We start from the raw sequence: 18001 nt of genomic DNA, 5'->3' as shown, positions 1-18001 counted from the left end.
GGTGACACAAGGGGTCTTCCAGGGATGCCAAACCTACCTCTGAACCTGAGAAAATGCCAATGTCAAGTTGGCTGACAGAATTTGCATGCCCCACCCCGAACATACGGGTATAAACGGAAGTGTCAGGATTTTGCATAGAGGAGCCGAAAATAAGTGGTAGGTCTAGTGCTGTGGCAGGAGGGACACAACGTCTCGTTTCTTCTCTCGGGGAATGGAGGTTACGACAGTAACCATGATGTTCTCCTTCTGTCACTCACTCAACGTTGTGTCGAATAAAGTGACACAAGGGGTCCCATATAAAAACGACATGCACTGACCGTGTTACGTGAACTGTCGAGACAGGTGCAAGCAGGCTACTGCGTGCTAGAGGCAACATATGTCGGCAGCATGTAGCCCTCCCAAACGCCCCCAAAGAGGTGTCACATACAGACCTTAAGTTCCCCGCACCCCTGAGGGGGGGAACAGGCGCTACATGACTAGCATGGGAGCAAGCCCGGAAGCCTTTTCTCTCACTATGTCTCTCACATAGGACGTGAAGCGGCTGGGGCCGCTTAACGCTATGAAATGCATCAGGAAAGGCGGTCTTTCCCGGTCCTATTCTTTCAGGGGGAAAAGACCCTGCGGAGGCCACATCCTGCCTAGTCTAGGAGGAGGTAACATGTGGCAAATACACCACGAGGGTTGTGAAGCCGCACGTGGGAAATGGCACGGTGGTAGGTCCAGCCTAATGAGGGGGGACTCTACAAGCACAGCGACCGGGGCTGCCCAAAAGAAACGCGGGTCCGCCGACAGGGGGACCGTACTGCAGGAAATACATCACGGGAGATTGCCTGAAAAGGGAACTAAGCCCGTGGAGCCCTGTGCACCAATACAGAGCACCTGTGACTCGTAGTGGGTCTAGGGAGGAGAACATCCAGGGAGCGACACTTAGTGGCTAACCTGGGATAGAAGGCGCACTGGATCAACTTGGTGAAGGGCGCTGTGTGCAAGCGGAACACCCGGTCAGTTGTACCGCGTTACCAAGTTCTACTGGCTCGGACCTGACAAAACACCTGACTCAGCCCTGAGAATGTAAAATCTGGCAAAGGTATTGGGTGTTGCCCAGCCCGCTGCTCTGCAGATGTCTGCTAAGGAGGTGCCATGGGCCAGTGCCCATGAGGATGCCACACTTCTCGTAGGCCTGGGTGTGATAAGCTAAGGAAATAGCATCAACGACCCAGTGACCTAACCTCTGTTTGGAGACGGTGTTCCCTTTCCGCCATCCGCCGAAGCAGACAAAGAGCTGCTCAGAACAACTGGAGCTCTATGTGTGGTCCAAATAAATACGCAAGCACGTACCAGACACAGCAATGAGAAGGCTGGGTCTGCCTCCTCCCAGGGCAGCTTGCTTGCAGGCTCACGACCTGGTCCCTGAAGGGGGTAGTAGGAACCTTGTAGCCCGGTTGTGGCCTCATGATAACGTGAGAATGTGCCGGACCGAACTCCAGGCAGGTGGCGCTGACTGAGAACGCATGCAGGTCCCCAACCCTCTTGATGGAGACTAATGCGATCAGGAGGGCCGTCTTCAGGGAGAGGGCCTTGAGCTCAACTGAATCAAGTGGCTCAAAAGGGGGTCTCTGAAGGCCAATAGAGAGATCCCAGGACTTGCCATCTACTGCGTTGTGGTGGGCTGCGATAGCAGCTACATACACCTTCAAGGTGGAGGAGGACAGCCTCCCCTCCAACCTCTCCTGCAGGAATGAAAGCACTGTCTGAACTGCGCTCCTCTGAAGGTGCACCTTTGCCTGGTGGAGGGAGCTCTGGCTTGTTTGATCGTGTCTACGACTGCAGGTGGTAGATCCACTAGATCTTCCGCATCCCATCCAGGGGCCAGATTTGGAGGTTCCAGAGGTCTGGGTGCGGGTGCCAGAGGATGACCCATCCCTGAGAAAGAAGGTCCTTACTTATTTTCCAGGGAGGTGCTGTTGCGAGGAGCGTAAGATCCGAGAACCAGGCCTGGGTGGGCCAGTAAGGGGCCACCAGGATGACCTGTTCCTCGTCCTCCCTGATCTTGCACAGCACCGGTGCAAGAAGTCTCACTGGGGGAAATGCATACTTGTGCAGCACCCAGGGCCAGCTGTGTGCCAGAGTGTCTGTCCCGAGAGGAGCTCCTGTCAGGGAGTGCCAGAGCAGGCAGTGGGAGTTGTCTTGGGAGGCAAAGAGATCTATCTGTGCCCTGCCAAATTGGTCCCATATAAGCTGGATCATCTGGAGGTGGCGCCCCAACCCTGTCAAGGGGTGTCTGTAGTCACCACGACACGTTTGGATACCTGCTGCAAGGGGACTCCGGTCTGTAGAAAGAAGAGGTCTGTCCAAGGGTTGAAAGTCTGACGGCAAGAAGGGGTGATTGTCACACGGTATGTGCCGTGGCGCCATGCCCATCTCAGGACTCGAGTCTGTAGCCAGTGCTGAAGTGGTCTCATATGCATCAACCTGAGCGGTGCGGCCGCGGCAGAGGATGCTATATGCCCCAGGAGCCTCTGGAATTGTTTTAGAGGAACCGCTGTGCCGGGTTCGAAGAGAGCGAGGCACCTGAGAACTGACTGAGCATGCTCGTTGGTGAGACGCTCTGTCATTGAGACAGGATTCTAACTCCATGCCGAGAAAAGAGATGCTCTGAGCTTGCTCTTTTCCCAGTTGACCTGAAGCCCTAGATGGCTGAGGTGCCTGAGCACCTGGTCCCTGTGAGCGCACAGTAACTCTCGAGAGTGAGCCAGGATGAGCCATTCGTCGAGGTAGTTGAGTATGCAGATGCCCACTTCCCTTAGCGGGTCTAGAGCTGCCTCTGCAATCTTCGTGAAGACACAAGGGGACAGGCCGAAGGGGAGAACCGTGTACTGATACGCCTGGCCATCGAACGCGAACCGTAAGAAGGGTCAGTGTCGAGGATAAATGGACGCGGAAGTACACGTCCTTCAGGTCTACCGCCGCGAACCAATCTAGCTGTCGAACGCAGGTAAGAATCTGTTTCTGCATGAGCATTTTGAACGGGAGTCTGTGTAAGGCCCAGTTGAGAACTCGCAGGTCCAAGATTGGTCGCAATCTTTTTACCGCCGAATTAAGGGCTGTAGAAACCCTTCTCCATCTCGGCTGGAGGGACGGGCTCTATTGCATCCTTGAGGAGCAGGGTCATGATCTCTGCTCATAAGGCGCTGGCTTTCTTGCCGTACACGGAAATGGAGCGAACACCGCTGAAACGATGGGAGGCGGGCGAACTGAATTGGGTAGCCGAGTCATAGCACGTCGGGAGGCAGAAGAGCATCCTGAGGCTTGGGTGCTGAGAAAAGACTCAAAGGCGGTCCGGCAAATGAAACAAGTATTCTCCTCCCGCCCCTCCCCCGGGGGACATGCAGGTTTGGCAGAAACCAAGAAGTCAAATATATTATTTAATATGACTGGGTAAACCCAGTTATTTTGTGTTAAACCAATGGGGCCAGATTTTAAGGACCAGGTTAGGTAGAAATAGCTAAGGTACAGTCGAAAGGGGACGAGTCGAAATTCATTTTTGTGTAATCAACATTATGCCACAAATCCTGTTGATTGACCTTAATTGTATTAAGCCTGGAACATTCCTTTAAGGTAACAACTGGATTCACTTTTTAGAGTGCAGTTTACAGTACAGTGCCACTTCATTTTGGCCTCTAAAATGATACCGCAGTATTTTGAAATGATGATTAAACTGAGGTCCTATTCACACCTAATACAAAATAGAAATGTTAAACGAACCGCCAGGAAAAGATGCATTCACACCAGAATCGAGAGGAATACATGTCAGGCTAAATGACATCCAAATTCAGTCCTAAAAATATGTGCTGTTTGACAAACAAATTGACTCCTGGATCACATCATAAATACAACTTTCAGCATGAATTAACTGTAAAAAGACTAATAATGAAACATTTCTGTGTTGTTTCTGTCAACGGTAATAATAACACTCCAATGGACTATGATCTTAGTATGGTAATAAGTATTCAAATGACCTCAGACATTATCTTTTTCTTAATCAAAGCAATCAAAGTGTAAAGTTTGATGTAGAAAGACTAACTAAATTGTGCCCAAAACAAAAAATGACCAAAATGGCAGTTGCGAGAGGAGTGGCCATGGGTCACATGGACCACTGGCCACCCCCTAGCTCCACCCCTGCTTTCGACGCCTTAACAAGATCTGCACAGTTTTCATGTTGAGGAGATAAAGTCCTCCTTAGATGATTTAAAAAATTTAAGTTGTAATGTTATCAGAAAACCCAGCCTCTGCTGTTCAAATTGGATAAACTCTCTGTGAGAAATATAAATTGTACATGCTGTCTTTAGTTTGACATCTAACTATGAATGTATGTGTGCGAATCAAAGAATCACACCACACGCACAAAGAGTCTATGACCTTCATAGATGTTGTTAGTTTCTCTTGTCTTATCCTCTTTCAGAATATTTTGCGCTCCAACCAGCACATACTCTTTTCCTTAGCTAAATATCTCAGTCGGACATAACAAATATCTAGGACTGCTTGACCTCATATGATTACCGTTCCCATGCTATTCCGGTCAACATTTATTGTCCTTGGCTGTCTCGCAAGTCTTGCTATCACTATACTATTGGCTGTTGGTTGTTCTTTGTAATATGAAAGGTATAAATACTATGCTTGCCGTATTAAACTTGGAGTAGATTGAATAGAAACACTGTGTGTTGTCGTTCTTTCTTCTCCCTTCATGAAGTCTCCGGATCCGCAGTCTCCCGTCTGCACTTACCTGGGCATGCACAGAAAGGGACCGAGGAATTCTTGATGGTAGAAGTGTTGTGTGCTAAACTACAACGAGATCCAAGTTTCATTCCTAACACTCTCCCATTTTCAAACAATTGATGTTTCTATCTCACAGCTGTGATGGGTTTCTATGCCTAAAATGTCATTAAGAATATGATGAGGTAAAAGGACATGTGATTCAAAATGGAAACACATTTCAGTAATACCTATAATTACAATGACCTCTATGAAGCAATTAATGTTACATTTCAGCTAAAAGCAATCAAGAGATGAACTCGATGAATAGCATCGCAATTTAGCCATTCATCCATTTAGACATTTGTGGCATCCACTTGGGAAACAAACATGCAAAATAAATTATTGTTCTGCCATTCATTACTACCTCCAATAGAAAATAATATATTTTTAGCATTGAATACAATCAACAGTTTTAAAAGTGTTAATGACTTCAGGCGCATCCCGAACAGCACACTTCTGCACTATTCTACATCAGTCTACAAGTAGTGTGGGTAGTAAGTTTATACTGAAAATGTGAGAAAAAGAAGTGTACTCTGAGTGTCAGAACGGAGTGTGAAATGCTGGACACTTCATGCACGCAGCAGTCTAGGCTTGCATAGCGGAAGGGGTGAATTTACCTTTCTGCATTGCTGGTTTGACAAAACAATTATAAATAATGGAGAATGTAGCTACTATAGCAAAACTTCAGTGAAGACAGCACCTTACAATTATGGGTTGAACGCTTTATCACACCATGAGGAGGTGCTATATAGCAAGCCGTTTTAACACTTAAAAGACGAAAGTCCCTGGATTCACAAGTTAGGCATATGTGGTATCATTTGAAAGATTAGAATCTCAAAATAATGCCTGAAAACATTTGTGCTGTAAACTGGCCCCACCTAGATGTTACATTGTAGAAACTTTTTAAAAGTTTTCTTATTTCTAATGACACCTTGATTGGGCTTTTAGACAACTCAGAAGCCCAGATATTCAACAAAACAGTGTAGAAGCTCTCAGCACTTCTTGTTATCTACGGGTGAGGGCTAAAATGCATTAGAGCACACCTACTTTTCAGATCAGTATAATGTGATGGAAGGTGATAGAGGACTTTTTTTTTTTCTAGTACTTGCTGCTATCCAGTGGAATAAAATAACACTTTTTTGCTTAAAAACAAAGCTTTTAAAGGGGTCTTGTCATGAGGAATCAAATGCCTACTTTACATCATCGCACCCCTGGCCTTGTCCACTGGGGCTCAGAACGTAAAGAGAGAGTGAGAGAGCAGAACATAGGCCTACTGCTCTGCCTCTTGTTATTTTGAGCATAAACTGCTCAACAAACTGTTCTTTCGCCCATTTGCGCTATTTTTAATTGTTGCTGTATGTAAACACACACTAGATGGATGTCTTTGACCGTTTTGAAGCGTTTTCGGTAATGTGCAACTCAGTGAAGGATGATCCTGGAAACTGGATGTGTGTCGAATTTCAGTGTGGATTGCATGTTTTGTTGACTGATATCAGCAAGGATTGCTGTCATAAAATGATTCAAGCTTTACCAAGCAATTGTCATTGAAGGATGAGGCAGTTAAAAACACTATTGGACCAGATCAAAAACGTAAGTAAACAGTTCCATTCATTAATATTTCAAATATCATGACAGTTTGATAGTTTATGGTGCTGACAATTTGTCTACACCAGGCGCGTCAATTGGTGCGATGCAACGGCTTGAGGTTGTCTATACTGGGCGCGTCGACACAAATTTTCTAAACCGTTTATTTGTGTTGTTGGCAGTAGTACCACCAGCGCAAAATGGAACAGGACACCTGTTTACTATTTGCATGACATGCAGCAACTGACGCTTCCATGGTAGAGAGCATCATTGAACATAATGGGTTCCATTGCTTTTGACGCCTCTCACGTATGGTGTAGACAGGGTGAGAGTGTTAACAGTTGTGCTTGAGATGAACAGTTTAATAAGAACAGTGGCCTTTTATGTTGACCTTTATAGGAGCTGAGGCCAAAACTGAGCATTCGGACATAGGGCCAGACATTGGGTGGATCATGATCATATATTACTAAATTATGACTGTTTTGGTTGAAAAAACTTCACTAGCATTATCAGTGGACCTCAGGGAAGATAATAAAACAATAAATAAAGAGCATTTCATGGCCAATTATTGAAATCATTTCTTAAAATATAAGGGGTTATCTGTAAAATTAGACAATTTTTTTTTAGTACACTGTATGTGTGAACAGGGATCTTTTAAATTTGAGTGTGAAAAATGTCAGTATATTCAGTATATATACAAATGTTAGAGCTGTTGAAACACGTGAGAATAATTTAAAACAATTAAAGTGTCAAATTTTCTAAATTTCGGACATTTAATTGAGCTCCGTGTGAGTTCTGAACACTGGTTGGAATAGGACAAAACCTGTATGATGTGTCCGGGGTCATTACACTGACGCACACACTTCAAACACACACAACAGTGATTCTGTGTCAGTGATCAAGTGATGGAGAAAGGACCTCTTAACCATATAATTGTTTTGTACAAAACAAAACCAGATGGGACCTGTGAAAAGCTGCACTCGCATGACTTGCTGGAGTGAAGCATCAGCGTCTCGTCGGCTCTGTGTTGCGCTTCCGCCTTACACAACGATTTGAATATAGTTTACTTTTCATGTGAATTTCAAAAATAAGCAAATCACGTGAATGCGACTTCGACTGCTGTAGCAAAGTGGATATCAAAGATTAATATTGTGGAGCATGAGAGTTTAAGAGATTTAATGCCCACAGACATTATTACTTAATCTAGTTTTTTAGACATTGGAAAACATATAATACAATTTGAATATGTGGTATTTTAGTGCATTTCTGTCCAGTAAACATAAAAAAAGCAAAATCAGTATTTGGTGTGACCACCTTTCCCTTTAAAAAAGCCCCAATTCACCAATTTTTCTTGGTTGTTGCAGATAGGATGTTTTAAGCTTCTTGGAGAATTAGCCACATTTCTTATATATTCCGGCTGTCTCAATTGCTTCTGTCTATTTATGTAATCTCAGACTGACTCCATGTTCAGTGGGGGTTTGTGGGGGTCATGACAGCTGTTGCAGGGCTCCCTGTTCTTCTATTCTAATATTTTCTATTTGAAAAAGTAATGTTTGGGAGTCTAAAATGTATATTTCCTATTGACACACTAAAGCTGAAAATATAAATAACCGTCTTAAGACAAATGCTTTTGTGAAGCATCTTATTTGCCTAAGGCTTTTGCACAGTAGTTAGTATACACACACACACACACACACACACACACACACACACACACACACACACACACACACACACACACACACACACAGGGTTTGGAGGGTTACTTTTGAAATGTTTATTTCAGAATACATACTGTAAAATGTAATTTGTCATGTATTCTGTTAGATTACTCAAGGTCAGTAATGTAGGCTACTCTAAACATTCTGGATTACTTCTTCAGCACTGGTAGATTTTTTCACTTGTTTTGATAAAACTCTGCCAGTACATTAAGACAAAACGAATCGGTTACTAACGTAACCTCGGTTCTCTCTAGATGAGGGAACGAGTATTGCGTAAGCTAGCTTACGCTACGGGAGAGATTCGTCTTTTCTGAGATATTGAAGCCAAAAAATTATCCTTAATTTTGTATCCATTGTCAACGCAGTGCGGCAGCTGCAGACCTTGAGCGGGCTAGCTAGCGAGCTCATTGGTTGCTCTGCGGCAACTGCTGCAGCCTATAGACGAGCTTGGGCGAACTCGCATCCAATGAGAGGCGTCCGCGCGCTCACTGCATCAAAGCCCGCCAAAAAGGGCGTGACTAGAGTGCACATAAGCGTAGTTCGTAGGCTGGAACCCTGGTTTTCATTGAACAAAGCGAAAAATCGCTCGTGGCGCTGAAGCACGGCCGGTTACGCAATACTGCTCCCTCATCTAGAGAGAACCGAGGTTACGTTAGTAACCGATTCGTTCTCTTACGAGAGGTTCTCTCGATATGCGTAAGCTAGCTTACGCTACGGGAACCCTTTGTCAACGCCGTGCGCCAAGCATCCACTGCATGAGCCCCAGGGAATTAAGGGGACCCGGGGAGCCCTTGTGAGTGGGGAATTAATATTTGGCCGGCAAGAGTGCGGGCCAGTGTGTGTGTAGTACATAAGCACATAGACAGAGCGGCGGTGCCGGTCTGTGTGGACTGTGTCCCATTAATGCAGCTCACCAGGGAGCTGTAGCGTGATTAAACCGCTAGCAGTTTAGCCTGCAGAGCGGGTACTTCTAGATTGTAAAATCTGACAAAGGTGGAGGGGGAAGCCCAGCCCGCTGCCACACATATGTCGTGAATGGAAATCCCGCTGGATCATGCCCACGAGGAGGCCATGCCTCTAGTGGAGTGAGCCTTAATGCCTAGCGGTCATGGTAGGTCTTTTGACGCGTACGCGGCAGCAATAGCGTCCACTATCCATCTGGACAGTGTCTGTTTCGAGGCGGCGAGACCTTTGGTGCGCCCTCCGAACGAAACGAAAAGCTGCTCGGAGCTTCTGAAAGATGCGGAGCGCGCAGTATACAATCTCAGTGCTCTGACTGGGCAAAGGAGATTGGCGTCGCGTTCGCTATCAGATGCTGGGAGCGCCAACAAGGAAATGATCTGTGCTCTGAAAAGAGTACCGACCACCTTGGGGACGTAGCCGTGTCTAGGCTTTAAAATGACCTTGGAGTCACTTGGTCCAAACTCAAGACACGCAGCGCTGACAGACAGCGCGTGAAGGTCTCCCACCCGTTTAACTGATGATAGGGCAGTTAGAAAAACGGTTTTAAGTGAGAGGTGTTTCACATCCACGGATTGAAGCAGTTCGAAAGGGGGGGCTTTCATAGCTTCGAGAACTATAGAAAGGTCCCAGATAGGAACCGATGGGGGGCGCGGAGGGTTCATCCTTCTAGCTCCCCTGAGGAAGCGGATGACCAGCTCGTTTTTACCCTGTGACTGGCCGTGCAGGGGTTCAGCGAACACCGCGACGGCCGCCACGTACACTTTGAGCGTGGATGGGGATCTGCCCTTATCCAGCAGCTCTTGTAAAAACACGAGCAGCGGCGACACCCCACATGTCCGTGTGTCCAGGTCTCTGTCGGTGCACCATTTTGAAAACACAGACCATTTTGACGCATAGAGTCTTCTCGTGGAGGGGGCTCTAGCGTGTATGATGGTGTTTATTACTCCTTCTGGCAAAGCGACGGGTAGTCGCTGATCACCCACGCTGTAGCGCCCAGCTCTGGGTGGGGATGCCAGATTGTTCCACGAGCTTGCGAGAGGAGATCTGCTCTCACTGGGATGGGCCACGCGCTGTCAGTGACAGCTGCGTAAGCTCCGGGAACCATGTTTGATTCTCCCAGCGGGGCTATGAGGAGCACCGAGTGGCGCATTTCCTGATCCTCTGCATTACCTGTGGCAATAGCGAGACGGGAGGGAAGGTGTAAAGCGGGCGGTTGGGCCAGTCCTGGGCCAGCTGCGTCCTCGCTCGAGAAAAATATTGGGCAGTGAGAGTTCTCTTCTGACGCAAAGAGGTCTATCTCTGCTCTGCCGAATATGCGCCATAACGTCTGGACTGTTTGAGCGTGCAGGGACCATTCCCTGGGGAATACTGTCTCTGGACAGTCTGTCTGGGCCGTCGTTCAGGTGGCCTGGCACGTCGCGTCGCCCTCAGCGAGCGCAGGTGGCGCTGGGACCAACTCAGTATGCGTTTGGTCAGATGGAAGAGGTTCCTGGATCTGACACCGCCCTGACGGTTTAGATAGGATACCACAGACCTGTTGTCCGAGCGGACCAGGACGTGGTGACCCTGAATGATCGGGAGGAAGCGCACGAGCGCATACTCGACCGCTATCATTTCCAGACAATTTATGTGAAGGAGCTTTTCCTGAACTGACCATAGGCCAAAAACCGGAGAGCCCTCGCGAGACCGCTCCCAACCCGTGTTGGACGCGTCTGTCGAGATGACTTTTCGGTGAGATACAGCTCCCATCATCACTCCCCGCTGATACCACCCAGCCACTGTCCAGGGCTGCAGAGCTGAAATACAGGTATGAGTCACTCTGATTGGCTGGCGGCCTGTGGCCCAAGCCCGGCGAGACGCCGGGTGTTTAGCCAATGCTGAAGCGGCGTATGCGCAGTAAACCCAGTTGAAGTACTGCTGCGGCTGAGGCCATGTAGCCTAGCACTCTCTGAAATTTCTTCAGAGGTGTGAGGCTGTTCATCTGAAATGACGCGGCTAGTCGCTGCACACGGCGCCAGCTGTGTAGATAAGCGAGCCGTCATTGCCACTGAGTCTAGTTCTATTCCAAGGAAGGAAATTGCCTGACTGGGCTGTAGTGAGCTCTTGGTCCAATTGACTGCAAGGCCCAAACTGTTCAGATGACTGAGGAGAACTGTCCTGTGAGACAGAAGCTCCGTATGTGATTGTGCCAAAATCAGCCAATCGTCCAAATAGTTCAGAATTCGCAAACCCTGACTCCGCAGGGGTGCGAGCGTCGCGTCCATGCACTTCGTGAAAATACGGGGTGCTAAGGACAGGCCGAATGGAAGGACGGTGTATTGATAAACCTGGCCGTCGAAGGTGAATCTCAAGAATGGCCTGTGATGGGGATTTATCTGAATCTGAGAGTATGCATCTTTCAGATCGAGAGAAATAAACCAGTCCCCCTGGCGCACATGCGCGAGGAGTTTGCTGGTTGTAAGCATTTTGAACGGTCTTTTTGCAAGCGCTTTGTTCAAAACCCTGAGATCTAATATTGGTCTGAGGCCGCCGTCTTTCTTGGGGACAAGAAAATAACGGCTGTAAAACCCCGACTCGCTCAGGGGAGGCGGCACTCTCTATGGCCCTTTTGCACAGAAGGTTTGCTATTTCTGAACGAAGCATGCACGCTGCTTCCGTGTTCACAGTAGTTTCGAGCCGCTCTGAAGCGAGGAGGACGTCGATCGAACTGTAGCAAATAGCCCTGTTTTATTGTGCTTAACACCCATTCGGATATCCCTGGAATATCTTCCCACGCTTTGAAGCGTAATGTTAGAGGGTGAATGGCCAAATCGCTCTGATTGCCGCACACAGCGCGCTGAACAGAATGTGTGAGCGCGCTTACTGTGCTTATGCTGGACTGCTCGCAGACAGCATGGACAGGCTGTTCTGTGAGTGACTTCCCGATTGAGGTGAATGGGGAAAGAGTCACGTCTGTTAAGTGATGCGCAAGCATAGTCACGGGCACGGGATTTACATTCAGAGAAGTGTTTGCTGGCCGTGTGACAGAGCGGGCAGAGAATGGGCGCGCGCACGGATTCGTGGGTGCGTTTATTAACCCTAACACTCGAGCGGTTCGTAACCGCTTTATGTGAGTGTGCCGTGATAGGGCCACGGGATGTGTAATGCTTGTGTGTAGGGGTGAACACTGGATTGTGGGCACATTTTCTACACATAAGACATGTTTGCTCTCTGATATGGACACAGGATGTGTAATGCTTGTGTGTAGAGGTGAACACTGGGTTGTGGGCACATTTTCATGCGTGGCATGCTTGCTCTTTACCAGATTTATTTGGGTCGCCGTGAAAACGGCGTTTGAGCGCAGGCAAGCGGGCGTTAACACCGGCTTGTTGGCTGCTGAATCTACCACTGTAGTAGCCTGAAGGAAGGGGACTGACATGGGGCGAAGCTTTGACGGTGGTCCGGCCGCAGCGGGACTGATCTGTCGTTTTGTCAACAAAGCTAGGAGGACTTCGGTTGTTCAGGTTTCAGCGCAATTCTAGTCCGAGGCCCGCGGGGGGGCGGCGGTCTGCGGCGGCTGTCTGAGCGCGATCGAGGGCGGCTGCCCTGTCGACGCTGAGAAGTCTAGCTTTGTTGAGCTGGGCGCTGTGAAGAGGCTCGTGCAGGAGGCTCACGTGGGCTGCCTGCAGAGGAGCTAGCGCGACGAGGCAGAAAGAGATTCATGGCTTGTGTGGCTTTTTGGACCTCTGAAAACCGGTCAATGATACCACTCACCGCGGAGCCGAAGAGACCGGATGGAGAGAGCGGTGCGTTGAGGAACGTAGAGCACTCTGCTTCTCCCATGTCGGCTAGCGTTAGCCACAGATGTCTCTCGGTCACAGTCAGCGCGGCCATGCACTTCCCTATAGCTTGGGCTGCAGCTTTGGTAGCGTGGAGGGCGAGGTCCGTAGCACTCCGTATGTCTGCAACCGCCTCTGGATGCCTGCTTTCCTCATCCCACTCCCGCAGAAGGTCCGCTTGGAGGATCTGTAAGACGGCCATAGAGTGCAGAGCAGATGCAGCTTGGTCGGCGGCGGAATAGGCGTGGCCAACACAGGCGGAAGTTGTTCTGCAGGCCTTAGACGGGAGCACTGGTTTAGACCGCCATCTTGCGGAGGGCGGGCAAAGGTGCGTAGCCCTTCTCAGTGGCGCCGTCCACCGAAGCAAGAGAGGTGGAGACGTGGGATCGGACCCTGGCCGAGAAAGGCACGTTCCATGATTTGGAAAGCTCGGCGTGGAGTTCCGGCAGGAAGGGAGCGGCCCGGGTAGCGGGTGCTGCGTGGCGGCGGCTCTGTAGAAAGCAGCCGTCAAGTCTGTTGGGTGCCTGCTCAAGGGGCGGTGACCACTCGAGCCCGAGGCGGTCAACGGCCTGTGTGAGGAGGCGTGTTAATTCCCCTTCGACTCCGGCGCGGGTCCTGCTGGATTCCTGGGCCGAGGAGGAGGCGTGTGAGCCTGACCACTCCTCGCTGTCCGAAGCCATGATGGAACAGCCCTTATCCTCCGCTTCTTCATCCGAGATGGCAGCAGAGCAGCCGCTCGGTGGCAACTGCGCGTCCCGGGTGGGCGGGGAGGGTGAAGGCGATGCTCGAGGGATGGGCTCCGGTGAGGCAATCGCTTCTACCACTGTTCCCGGCAGCCTTTGAGAGCGGTGCTTTTTTTCTGCGCGGCTGAACGGAAGGCAGCGCGACGGCTTCGGTCCTGAGCGCTTCGAGTCGAGCCCGCAGGGTCGACATCGGCAGCTCCTCGCGGAGATCGCATCCGCCTTCGGCGAGGGCGAGCTCTGCATGCCCCAGTCCCAGGCAGAGAGCGCAGATGATGTGGCGGTCTCCGGTGCTGAGAGGAGCGCGGCATGAGGCGCAAGTGGAGCGAGGCATCTTAAAAAAGACGCTCGTACTCTTTTGTGAAGTTCTTTAAGAACTAGCTTGCTTTTAAAAGGATACGTCGCCGGATGGCGTAGCTCGCAGGACGGCTGAAGGTGGCAAGGCGGCCGGCTTCTTCGACGCTGTCCACGCTTGCTTGATGCCCCTCGAACGGCGACGCGGCTTCCGGTTCAGTGATGCGAAGAGCTTCGCTGAAGAGATGAAAATCGGGGTTCCAGCCTACGAACTACGCTTATATGCACTCTAGTCACGCCCTTTTTGGCGGGCTTTGATGCAGTGAGCGCGCGGACGCCTCTCATTGGATGCGAGTTTGCCCAAGCTTGTCTATAGGCTGCAGCAGTTGCCGCAGAGCAACCAATGAGCTCGCTAGCTAGCCCGCTCAAGGTCTGCAGCTGCCGCACTGCGTTGACAATGGATACAAAATTAAGGATAATTTTTTGGCTTCAATATCTTGTAAGCTAGCTTACGCAATACGAGAGAACCTCTCGTAAGAGAACAACATAAATGTTCCAACAACAGAAAACAAAGGCAAATAGCAAAAAAAACTTAATATCTGCAGTTAATTGAAATTACAGTTGATTAGACCTTTCAAAACTAGCAGAGCCATATAAATACTGCATACTCACACCATCCGATGAAGAGGAAGACCCATTTTCTGAGCTTGTCTGTGGAATATGTCATCACGATAGCCGTGTGAAGATAACAGCCCTCCACAAACATCCAGAAGAAATTGGTCACCACAAAGTAATTGTAGATTGTTGTTATGAGGCGACACCAGGGCTGTACAGAGAAAAGGAAAGGGTGTTAATTGGGCAAACTATTTGAATGGTTTACAATACTGAAATACTCTGACAGCAAGACTTGATGCTTAAATGAAATGTATTCAGGGTCTTATAGAAACCATGTCACACCATGTGTCTGAATGGTTTTATAACTTTACCTAAAAATACCTATTAATCCTAATAAAATCACATTATCTACAAAGGTGTTTGGAAGCAGAAGTCTAAATTTCAGCTAATTTGAATGCAATCCTAATTCAATCAGTAGAAGGATTCTGTAAAATATCATACATAAACACAATGTTCCCTAACAACTCCCAAGTTTGCTATCTTTCGCTAGGGTGAAATTATAATATTACTTTGTCTTAAAAATGAGTGTTATTGTTTCCTTTCAATTGGAAAACATTCCACTAAAGTCATACTCATCAATTACATTTTCCCCTATAGGATTTTTGTTGTTAAATCAATTGAAATTACAGTTAATCTTGGCAGAGAGACTAAATGCACATTGCATGTTGGGTACATGAGAGAATCAAGTACTTTTAACCATCACAGTTTCATATCTCTGCTCTGCACCATCAGTTATTTTCAAGTTGGAAATAAAAACACAGGAAAATTCTAATGAGGTGCTAGATGTAGAAAAGAAAGTCCTTTGAGAAGCACAGAATGCGTCTTTCCAGAGAGAAAAAAAACCCAAATTAAAACAAAACCTCCACTCGTAATCTTTAGTTACTTGTTTCAGATGTTTTGAAAGCTGCTTTGATAAGGAATCGTTCGCCAACAGCAACAATGCAAATGTTCAAAGCCTGCTGATCCATTTGCAAATAGGCTGACATGTAAGTATTTTAAAATGGTTTTCTACCTCATTCGTCTCATGAATATTGTGGTCAATCAGCTGAAGCAAAAACCACATTACATTCCTCAGAATGAACGTCGTAATTAAGTTCCAGTGGATTATGTTTCGAAGGCATCGGATGCTCCTGGAATTAAAAGAGAAAAATAATTTAATCATTCGACTTTTACATGGTGACATATTTGTGTTTCCATTTGCATGAGCTGATTATACTGGAAATATGCATGCGTGAATATCAAGAGAGTGCAAAGAAGAGCCAGAGGTGAACTGTTCAGAAATACTTTCTATGAAGCCTGTATATTAATGCCTGTGTATCATACCAATGTATCATGACTCAATATATGCATTAGGGGTATAACGTAGTTAAAAAATGTGAAGATGTGCATCGTGGAAATTGGACGTTTTAAAAAAAACGAAAAACATTTTAGTGTTGGGGAAGATATTTTTGTACAGAAGCCCTGAACTGCACTGTGAAAAAAACTGCACTGTTTTTTTTTTTTTGTGTTTTCGTGCCTTCCTACGATGGCGTTTTGGTGCCACGTAAAAAAAAGTTATAATATTTTGTGAATAAAGTGAAAATTTCGCGAATAATGTCGTAGTGTTACGAGATTAGTTGTAATTTTTTGAGAATAAAGTCCAACTTTCAAGAATAATGTCATAGAATTACAAGATAAGTAATATTTCGACATTAAAGTCAAAAACGGAGGCCTGGGTAGCTCAGCGAGTGAAGGCGCTACACTACCACACCTGGAGTCGCAAGTTCAAATCCAGGGCACGCTGAGTGACTCCAGCCAGGCTTCTTAAGCAACCAATTGGCCTGGTTGCTAGGGTGGATAGAGTCACATTGGGTTAACCCCCTCGTGGTCACCACAATGTGGTTCTCGCTCTCAATGGTGCGCGGATTGACGTCTCAGACGCGGAGGCAACTGAGATTCGTCCTCCACCACGCAGATTGAGTCACTACGACACCACAAGGATTAGAGCACATTGGGAATTGGGCATTCCAAATTGGGGAGAAAGGGGGAGAAAAAAAGAGACAGAAACTGCACATCATTATCACAACGATAGAATGAAGAACCAGCAGCTTCATCATTGCAAGAAATGGACTTTAGTTTAGTATTAAGTAAAAAAAAAATCCTTTTTCATCTTTTGGCACATTAGCATGACATTATTATTGGGATCCGGACACTAGACAGACGTTCGCGCAGTCCCGCTTGGCATGGGTGAAGCTCTAAGTTCTAAGCTCTAAGAAAATTAGTAGCTTAGTAATTGTACTTACATTGTACTTATTATAGCACGTTTCCCAAAAGCATCATTATCTAAGTAGCACGTAAAAAGACTTCTAAATGAACTAGCTTTGAACCACTCTTGGGTCCATAAATTACTATCCGTATTGTTCTCCCATCTTTCACAGTTTATCAGATACAAAGGGACATTTAATGAATTATATTAATATATTTTGATCATTGGAAAGCCCTTGCACATGGTTTCAGTAAAAATCAATAGGCAGTCTCCGCAGTCTGTACGTGTCACGTGACAGGTGTAAATAAGGTCTATAGATAGATCTAATCTTGATACATAATACAGTACTGTATAATGTTTTATTGGGCTTCTTTGATAGGCATAATTGTCATGGCAACGGAAAGATAATAAGATTCTTATTGAACAGATTTGCTTAGGACGAATAAAATAATGCATACATTGACAGAAACGTTTAACAAAAGTAAAGTCGTGCAGACTTATTTACACTGGAACTTTATCACAATCAAAGCTCGACAATATGAGATCATGAAATACAGGTGAAAATCCAAAGCCTGCATAGAGTTTCAAAGCAAACTGTTAGATCTTAATAATTGTATAATAATGTGGGTTGCTTTTGGATATATGCTACCAGGATGGTGTGCCAATGAAAACACTTCCAGCTCACATTCTCGTTTTCCATATTGTGTTCCAGCAGCATATGGTCAAATATCCCATGAAAGAAGCTGTTGATTTAAAACACAACAACTCCAAAAGCCACCTCACGAGAAGTAGGGGGAGGAAAATCACCATAAACAAAGATGCAAAGTACAAAACCTACATTTAATGGATCCTGCATGGGTCACAAACTTGCATAGTTTTATTCATGGTTTTCAAGTATAAATGTGACAATATTTTTGTTGTCTACATTTATTTACATTTATGCATTTGGCAGATGCTTTTATACAAAGTGACTTACAGTGCACTTATTACAGGGACAATCCCCCCAGAGCAACCTGGAGTTAAGTGCCTTACTCAAGGACACAATGGTGGTGGCTGTGGGGCTCGAACCAGCGACCTTCTGATTAACAGATATGTGCTTTAGCCCACTACACCACCACCACTCCAGTTGTTGTTGATGTCTTGGAG

At 47.0% G+C, this 18001-nt stretch overlaps 1 protein-coding gene across 1 annotated transcript in view; it reads right to left on the bottom strand.

Annotated features, from left to right (window-relative positions):
* The window catches only part of LOC127644660 (corticotropin-releasing factor receptor 2-like), a 158016-nt gene that overhangs the window by 24045 nt on the left and 115970 nt on the right, over positions 1 to 18001 (bottom strand). The window contains exons 5-6 of the mRNA XM_052127963.1: positions 15623 to 15740; positions 14608 to 14761 (exon numbers count right to left, since the gene is read on the bottom strand). Of these exons, the coding sequence (XP_051983923.1) occupies positions 14608 to 14761; positions 15623 to 15740 (272 nt within the window). The remainder of the gene's footprint in view (positions 1 to 14607; positions 14762 to 15622; positions 15741 to 18001) is intronic.

The sequence above is a fragment of the Xyrauchen texanus genome, chromosome 6, assembly GCF_025860055.1.
Source record: "Xyrauchen texanus isolate HMW12.3.18 chromosome 6, RBS_HiC_50CHRs, whole genome shotgun sequence".
Classification (NCBI taxonomy): domain Eukaryota; kingdom Metazoa; phylum Chordata; class Actinopteri; order Cypriniformes; family Catostomidae; genus Xyrauchen; species Xyrauchen texanus.
This window is presented reverse-complemented; position numbering and strand designations above follow the sequence as displayed.